This window comes from Meleagris gallopavo, chromosome 3 (assembly GCF_905368555.1).
Source record: "Meleagris gallopavo chromosome 3, MGAL_WU_HG_1.1, whole genome shotgun sequence".
NCBI lineage: Eukaryota > Metazoa > Chordata > Aves > Galliformes > Phasianidae > Meleagris > Meleagris gallopavo.
This window is the reverse complement of record NC_139406.1, coordinates 10468661-10478347: the sequence shown is the minus strand read 5'-3', so window position 1 is coordinate 10478347 and position 9687 is coordinate 10468661. Positions and strand designations below refer to the sequence as shown.

The window sequence follows — 9687 nt, the reverse complement described above, 5'->3', positions numbered from 1 at the left end:
GAATATGTCCACATGGAATTTTTTTGAAGAGAACATGAGGCCTTTTTTAGCCTAATTTCAAAATATTGTTGTTAGACATCTCTAGGGGTATTCTTTTTTATATGCACTGAGCTATTTTATTACAAAATCATCTTTGCTGAAAACCTCCCAGAGTCTCACAACTTCGGTCTTGTTAAATCTCATAGCATCTCATATAATGTAAAGAATGACTACATGAAATGACTATATTTGATGATTTATTCTTCATATCCACCTTTTAAAATAATTGTTTCCATTATGCCAGCTGTGTCAGATTCAAAATTTTGTATATATATACAAACTTTCTGGAAGAGGCCTATTACCTTATCAGGAAAATGGTCCAATCTGAAATGTATATGTTACACAGAAGACTTCATGTTTTAAACTTTTTCACTTGACAGGTGAATTCTCTCTAGTATTTTATCACTTGTTACATTTAAATGATCTTTCTTTAACTGCTTTTCTGAAAGACGTTCTCTCTCTTATTGGTTCAAAGAAAAATATGCTCTTTTTAGGCACACAGTGTTCCCTTAACAGTTTCATTGCTTTTTCAGTGTGTCATTATATGTAACAAAATGTACACACAACGCATCCCTTGGGAGTTGGAGCTTATCACGGTGCAGTGCTTTCAAAGTGAGTGCTTTAAACCACTTGGCACCCCGAGGACATGTGAGGTGACACCACTGATCTCTCAGGAGATGTATCACTAATTCCTTACCAGTCTCAGTGATGAAGCAATTAGTCAATAATTGTACTTTGTAAATTCTACCTACCTCCTCCCACCCCTAAGACAGAGGTTGCAGTAAATCTGCATCTGCCTGGTCCTCAAGGCATGTTCTGTTTTTGCCTACTTTTATGCCCTCCTTGACGAGGGCAACACATGAAGTTTAGATATCCTGCACAGAAGGATCCCTCACCGAATCAGATACTGCTAAGCCCCAACTACGGTGCAGGCCTTCCATGGAGGTCTATCAACAAGTCTCAATCATCTGTACAGGTTATTGCTCAGGGACAAGGGACACCTCTTTCAACCCAAGAGCTGCCTGCTGCCACAGAAGCATTCCTTTTCAATACAATCAACGATCACTTGATACACAGGGAACCTCCAGGATTATGGCCAATAAACCTTCACCATTACGAGAAGAACAGCTAGTAGGCATGAATCATCTATTTTCATGCAGGAGGGATAATGAGCAATGTATAAATAGCTTCTTACTCAAATGATTTTTGAAGAATTCTTTCCTTCAAAACATGCTGGGAAGTGTCAGTGTGTGCACAGGAGGCCATACCTCTACCTCACGCAGAAGTTATATATTCCCACTGGTTCACAAACAAAAAAAAACAGTTGCGAGAAAACTAAACATGATATATATTTTTGTTCCCCTTGACTGAAGTAACACAACAGCAACAACAAATGGTTTTACATCAAAACAAGCCTTCCAAGTGACCTGATACTAAACACTTCCTTCTTAAGTACTCTGAGCAAAGCAGCAAACACAACTGCTCTCAAGTCACAGCACAGGAGGAGAGAGAGCCATCTTACCCCTCATGGTACTGACTGCTGCCCGGATGCAAATCCACTTCTGCTGAACGGAGTTGAACTGAATGCCCTCTACCCTCCTCAAGAAAGGAACCCAGGTGTCAAGAAATTGCAAGTTTCAGTTTCTGGGCCGAATTCCTGAACTCTTGCAATTCCTAACCTTTGTGTAGCTGATCTTTTTGCTGTCTAGGTTAGGCTTTTATTTTTCTGTACAGGCCTTAAGACCACACAGCAAGAAAAGATGAAAGAGAAGGGACTTGTACAGGTCTCACTGTGTGACCTGCATAGGTAATTTAGAGAATACACCCAAAGTAGAAGCATGCACAAGTACAACAAAACCAACAGATTCTGCCCATATTGAAGAGCAATGCAAAAGGACAGCTGTAAATTATATTTTTCAGTCCTTACTTACAGGCATCCACATCAAAAAATTGGGGCTATTTTCTGAGCTCCTATTGCACGTGCCTGCCACGCAATCATCCTGCCAGCTACTGACAACTTGGAGGAGGCCAGGAACTCTTCCGCCATTGTGTCTCCAGAGTTCAGTTTGAAGACCTGAGGTTTTACAGATAAAACATGCCAAAGATGTTCACTTTTCTTTTTTTTCTCAAGAACATGTAGTAGAAGGAGCAACACATAAGCTCTATGTCACTGCTTCTGGAAAGTTTCTCTTCAAAATAGAAGCACCGGGCTAAAAACAAATTTTAAATATGACTGGAAGAGAGCTCTCTTATCTGAAGCAGGATGCTATTAGGATGATATGAATATCTGCTCCAGTCAGTAAGAATGGAGTTTATTTCTGGGGAAATGGCATGTCCTTTGCCCCTCTCTGAGTCTCCAGAAAGATTTTCTAATGTACTTTTAAAGGCTGATAGCAGCAAGACAACCAGCCTCTTTCCAGAGCAGGCCAAAAGAAACAGTTAAAAGCTCTGCTAGCATCATGACTCTCTACACCTAATTTGGTTCTTGTGGGGCATACCATGTGAAAAAATAGTACCTAGTTGGATCCAGATGCCCAGGCATTGCTGCTGCTACCTCCACTGATATAGGAATGCATTAATTTTGAGCCAAAGTTACTTTGGCAATGCCTTAAATAGGAGAATTGGAAGAATGGAAAACAGCCCTTATGAAACTTGGTGATTCATCTAAACAAGTTTTGTTTCACAAATGAAAAATTTGTACCAGTCTACAGCCCGATTACCTCAGACAAATCTGCCACGATTTGTAATTATATTATTATTTTAAATTAATCCATCCGTGAATTACAGTTGTCTTTTGTTTATTCACTTGTTTAGACTGGTCTAAAAAAAATGAGCAAAGCTTTCAGCCGTTTATAATAAAGGCAAAACAACTAAAAAGGCCTTTTTTTTCCTTAGTTTGCATTAATGAGTTCATCCCAAAATATATTTGCAATAATATAGGAAATTAAGTTATAAATGTAGGGATGTGCTCCAAGTCACCATGAAAATCTGCATGCAAATGCATAATAATCACAAATCTACATTATTACAATATTAAAAAATACCTACAATTAAATTATCATGTGGAAATAATCATAATGTTATTGGAAACTCAATTATTGTGGCAACCCTTGTCAAGGAATTAGCAGGCTATGGCAAAGGCAAGTCAGACCTGAATTCATCAAATATATATTATCACAATATTACATGTTCACTTCGATTCCATGCAAAGACAAACATCCTCACTCACTAGTATCTGCTCAATGCATTTGTATTATTCATGAACAACTCTGTGATCTATTATACATACAAAACTGATTGTACGCTGCTTGCCGGAGGCTACAATGCAGAGACACAGAATTAATTTTATTATATACACATGCATGATAATTGTGTAGAATTCAGTCAAATATCAAACTCTGCTCCTGTGCTCCATTATTTTACTTTCCAAAAAGAGGTCTAAGGTCAGCAGCAATTTCTCTTTGGCGACAGTGAAACTCTTTGTCATTTAGAGTAGAAAGTTCCTGGGTACTAATGAGGCTGGAGCTGTGATGAATGGTCACACATTCCCTTTCCTCTCCAACCCCCACTAATCAAAGGGAGACTGTAACTTTTATTGAGATTCTCAAGAATTCTTCGCCTCTTTGCCTTTCAGAGAAGAAGGCAACACTTATGGCTTCAGAAACTTGACTAAAATTTTGAGAGAAGATGATCAGTATAACTTGAAAAACTTGTTTTCAGATAGATTTTTATTTCTGTAAGAGCTACTGTTATTTCAGTAAACTCTTAGAAATGCTTTCACAGGGCCATTTTTCCTGCAGTAAGTTTTCATTAAGAACAAATGATTCATTAAGCCTTTTCTTCAACAGGGCAAGGAACTCATAGTATGATCCTTATCTGCTTCCAAATCTTTTCCCAGAAAAAGATGAGTACCATCCAAAAAATTTATGGTTGTTTTGAGGTACCAGGAGTGAGACATATCAATCCCCAAAAGAACATTCAACAAGGTACACCATATCAAAATACTGGGCTGCATTCTAACGTGACTGAAAGCTTGACTTCAACGTGTTTCAAATTAGGCAAATGACAGGCCAACTGGGACAAATGGCATACGTGCGAATCTCAGCAACACTAAATATCAAACCCTGATTATTTATTTATTTATTTATTTATTTTAATTCCATTCACTCTTATTATCTATCCGATATCTGAATTTTTGGCTATCAGGCTCATCTGAGCTTTTGGTTGAAGAAAATTTACTCCTTGCCCAATTACGTTCAGAGTAGAGTCCCATTCAAGCATATTTGACATTCACTCTTGCATTACTGCATTGCTTTCAAGAGTCATAAGCAGAACGTGCGCTTCACTGCATTTTTATTCTAGTTTCACAGAATTCATAGAGAGAAACTGTAGGAAGCACTCTCTAGAATTTCTCTAAGTCTACTCATCAGCCAGGAGTAAACATCCTCATCTTTAAATCTTTTATATATTTATGTCATGACCAGAGTCCATCATTTCATATAGCTAAGAACAACACGGGATGATCTGGATTTAGTAGTACATAGCTCACAAGTTTACCCCAAAAATGTACTATAAGTGGGTAATGCCACCATTGTTCTAATTAAGCAAAGACACAAAATCTCAGAGAAGAAGTGAGCTCACCTCTCTCATAGTATGATGTTCCATCACAATAAATAATGAATGAACAAAATTGATCTTCTTATCTTGGCCTGCTCATAGAATCATGGCAATCAACAACAGAAACAGCAAAACAGACAGCTCTGACAAGCCTCCAGGACAGCACCTAAAATGCCAGAGGTGTGGAAGAAAAGACCTTGCATTGAAGACCAACTCAGTAATGCGTTTTATCACTAATTACTTATAAAAGATAAAGTTCTTAAAAATATCTGTCTTTCGGTAGGCATATGCTGCAACTTCCTTAGTGATAGTAATGACTGAGGGTGCCAGTATCTTTTGAACATCTCTTTCTTCCACGGTAAATCCACTTATTTCCTGCTATATCAGGCTAGGTAGGCAATTAGGTGAGCAGTGGGACCTTAAGGCTCAGACAGTGCAATTTCACTTCAACCTTTGCTGTGGAAGTAGTTAACAAGACATTGACTCAAAGAGATTTTCCTAGAGATTGTTAGCTTGACATGCTCTGGCAGGCAGTAATATAATGGGGAGAAAGACCCTACTGAAATTGATTAATTTGTCACCATTACCCAAGACCTGACAGTTTTTTCATACGTATATGAAGTGTCAGTAGTTCCAGCTTATTCCTCTGATTAGAACTAAACTCATGTAGTTTGGGTTCAGAAAGAAATACAAAGTTTAAGAAATTTAGTTGAACCTCATCCAAACCACCAAACCTCTTAACCATACAAAGAGATGAAAATAGTTGAGAAGATGCATTTTTATTGAAGTTGAGATTGTTGCTTTGTCTGATGTACATGAAAATACCTCCATGGGTTACTCAGCATTTTCCTGCTTATCTTCAACTGCTGACATACACAGGAGAAAAGCATTGCTGTTAAAGTACGTTTTCCAAGCTTGTAGAATATGTTTATTTTAAAATCCTGTAGCTTTTAATTAGTTTGGCCAAACTCAATTATTAGAAGCCACACTAGAACCACAGGTAACCAGCAAACTGTTCCAAAGACAAGTGTTCTTTTTATTTCTTCACTTAACATTTATTTTGTGTAACCATAAAATCACTACACGGAAGTACTGTGCATACACAGAACTATCTTGGCTTCGTTTTCTTTGCCAGGCAGCATTGCTCAAGCACAGACCTCTTGACATTTAATATACATAGTGCAGAAGCATCTACTGATTCCAATAAGAACCAAGAAACGTTACAAGAGATGTCATACAAAAAAAAAGTCACAGTTCTGCCACAAAGTACTTGCAGTTATACAGGTTGACAAATCAACTATTGCCACACTGTGTACAGTGTAAGAAACATTTTTCAGTGATCTTCTAGTCACCTTTAAAAAGAATTGATAGCTCTATATAGTAATGGATAGGACATTACTTCATTTCATTCATTACTACATGCAGCTACTGAGGCAAAATATCTATATCACCTTACCTTTGTGCATATGTATTTTATGTCAGCAGAAAATTCAGCATGACAGTGTTAGCAAAGCTGAATCTTATTCAGAAGACAAAAAAATAAAATTAGGCCAAAATGATCTACGAAGAAGAATTAACAACTTTTATTTTTTTATTTTTTTTAATTTTCATCCTAATGGAAACAATTTGACGTTTAATTTCAGAATTCAGTAATTTTGCATTTATTTATTTTTGAGAGATGCACCCTTTTTCCAGTATTTCCTTCCCAACGAGAGACAAGCTAATAATGGTTTGCTTGTGTCTGTGTTAATAGAACTCTTACTTTCACTCTTAATTAATGGTGGGGGGGGGGAAAAAAAAAAGTGTTTTTTTGGGGGGTCAGGAATTGAAAAAAAAAAAAGTTAAAATGATAATAATAATTTTTTAAAAATCAAATACTTGCATAGTCCTTTTGGTCTATGATCATTCTTCCTTCCTAGGAGGCATAATAAGACAGAACTGATTACCTTTGAGGTGAGTTTAGTGTTCTTTGGTAAATGTGTGTTACTGGCTGAGAACAACTTTCCCAAGGCTGAACAGAGCTGAATGGGATCAGGGCATAGGAGTAATGTCCTCCAGTCACATAGATCCCCAACTCTATCTTCGGCAGCCCACTGACAGCCGCTGGCAACCCAAATCCCCCAAATGAGACAGTACAGGATGCTCCTTCAAATATCTCCTTGATGCCAAGAATGTTTCTATGGTAATTCTGCATACAAAATTACAGGCTTGTGCTGTGTAAGAGGCTGTGCAAGGGCCCAAGGAGATGAATAAGCCTATCTAAGGTTGTGCATACCCAGGGGGCTTCCATTACTTTGGGTGCAAGGAAATACAAAGATGGAATAATAACAATGTTGTGCTGCACTTCAATTGTTAAATTACTTCAATACCTTGCTCACAGATGTGCGCATGTGAATCTAATCAAGCAACTCCTCTAAGACAGCAAAGATTATTTTGAGAGATTATTCCTTTTTCTACTACAGAAAAAGAAGTGCCAGCCTTTGGGGATCATCTGTATGTAGGTGCATGTGTGCACACAAACACAGACACCTTCCCTCTCTGAGCACACAAAAAGGCCAAGGGAAAAAAAAAACCATATACAGAACACTATTCTGAGAAAGATAGGATTTCTAGTTACAGACTTGCCTTTTCATGCAAAAAAAAACCCCAAAACCAAAACAAAACAAATCCATGCCAAAAACTTGTTTGATTGCTCATCTACTTAATCTACTTGCACGTTTGTTATAAAGAACAACAAGGTAAAAGAAAAGTTGGCATCTTCAGAAATGGGTATCTGAAGAAAAAAATAAAGAAAAAAAAAAAAAGATTTTTCTATGCTACTCTTAAGTCCCAGAAAGGGGAGCTTTTCAATATCTTCTCTTCTTACATAATTTTTGCTTCAGACTCTAAGACAGCACATTCAACAATTCAATTTGCTGTTCGATAATAGGGACCAGACTGGTTTTTTTAATGCATGAAAAGAAGTTGCATCTTTTTTTCTTTATGTTTGTTTGTTGCTTACTGACATCAGATTTCCTGCAGGCATCCTAACTTAGCAATTGGAGAAACTGCTCTAGGGTTTTCCAGGCATCTAATACACCTGGATAAAAAGTGCTAATTGTCACCAACTTCCATTAAACGACAGCAGTAAGGCACAAAATGTGCTTGATTTGCAGACACTAGTGCCACTGGGAGTTAGCAGCAGATTAATAATTGTGCAGACCTCGAACATTCCCCTGGCACTGACAGTCTGGGCTTCCAACATAATGCCAGATTATGAGGCCTTTGTTTTTAGCTTGCCTTTCTACTGAGGCTCAGGCAGACGCACAGTTTCTCTGTACATGTCTTTGACTGTTCTACCTCCCTGAAAGATTTCTGATCAATATGAATTTGTTTTTTTTTTTCAGTGGGAGGGTAGAGGTCACAAACATGCAATAGATTTAGCAGTTTTCTGAAAAGCAGGCAGCTCGGTGGACATCATCAAGCCTGAGTTTAAGCACTCCTAATATCCTGGCTTGCTGAGTTCTTGATAAGAACTGAACCCTAATTTTGCTCATTTTATTAGCCTTGAAATCCAAGGGAGATGTGTTGTATCACATACTTAGCAGGCAGCAACTCTGGCAACTAATCACCTTTACTGATCACGTCAGACTATGTTCTCAGTTTTTTTCCTTTTTTTTTTTTTTTCTATTTTTTCTATTTCATGTCATACATGAGCTTGAAGCCTTGAGTGCACATCAAGCATTACCTTATTGCAGATATAATCTTATTCCAGCTCCCTGCAGACAAATTCAGGGGCCAATGCTTTGCCTTTCCCTTTCTTCTTGCTCTGCTGTTACCATTTCCTCCCTGCTATAAGCACATGCGGGCACGTTCTCTTGGCTCAGAAGAAACCATCTTATGGCATGCAAGCTTAGTGACGGCTCCAGTGGCATTACAAAGCTCATTTCTGCATGCAGCAACATGATTACGGAGAAGGAGAGGGCAAGGTTGAACGAATGTGTTTTAACACTTCTTTCTTGGTATTTATGACCATGCCATAACATTCCTGTAACCTGGCCTGCTGCTGCTCTAGCTGTTTGTGCAAGCTCCTGATCGAACGCAACAGCATTAGTCTTCGGTACATTGCTAGCTGGAGCCGGTACTTCTCCTTTTCCTCCTTTTTCTTGCTTTCTAGGGTCTCCACTACTGTTGTGGTCTTCATCCAGATGGCCGAGCTCAGACTGCAAGGGCTGCCCTCAGTGCAGCTCTCCACAGGCCACACGCTATCAGCTGGCACGTGGCAGCACCTGAGGTTGTTCACCAATAGGGCCACGACTGCCCTGGGGGGCTCACCAGCCTCCTCAAGCACCCCAGGGACACACGATGCTTCTGAATCTTGGTCACAGCTACAGTAGATGCTTTCAGAGCATGGTGAGGCAAGGCCCCCAGGCTTGGGTTTACAGACTGTTGTAGAGCAGGACGAGCCTCCTGCTGATGCATTAACAGCCATCAGGTGGTGCTTGGCCAAGGCAGAGGCCTTGCTCTGTGCATGGCTGCCATTGATGACCACTGATGGTCCAGCAAGTGCTTTTGCTTGGGCCACAGCCTTGCTAGAGAGGACAGACAGTCTTTCTGGCATCTCTGAGCCTCTGTTGCCTTCACTAAGGCTTGCATAGCAATCAGGGAATGCTGTTTCAGCATCGTGAAGTGGGTCTTCATCACAGTTTTTCTGGATCTCCGCTTCATCTCTTGTTACTGCACGTGTTTCCTCAGCCATTTATTGCATGAGCTACAGAAACTTTCTGTGGACAAAGTGGAAGCAAGAGGATTTCATTTCCACATACACAGAGGCACACACACAGCAGACCTATGCAGAGTGACATTTGAAGAAAGAACCTCTCCTTGTATTTAACCAATGGACCTATTAATTTTCTAATAAAGCACAACCCTTGGGTCACTTCAGGCCATTTCTTGTGATTTGCATTGGATGTTCTTCGAGACACAACATTAATCCAATAATAATTAAAATGATATACTGTACTATTAACATTCTCAAATCTTTAAAGCAAA

The 9687-nt window shown here is 39.0% G+C and overlaps 1 protein-coding gene across 1 annotated transcript; it reads right to left on the bottom strand.

The window, feature by feature from the left end:
- Positions 1-5903: 5903 nt before the first annotated feature.
- LOC104910109 (uncharacterized) lies at positions 5904-9409 on the bottom strand. The gene has a single exon (XM_085219917.1). It carries the CDS (start codon positions 9392-9394, stop codon positions 8603-8605), a length of 792 nt encoding a protein of 263 aa, XP_085076043.1. The 5' UTR covers positions 9395-9409; the 3' UTR covers positions 5904-8602.
- Between the last annotated feature and the right edge of the window lie 278 nt (positions 9410-9687).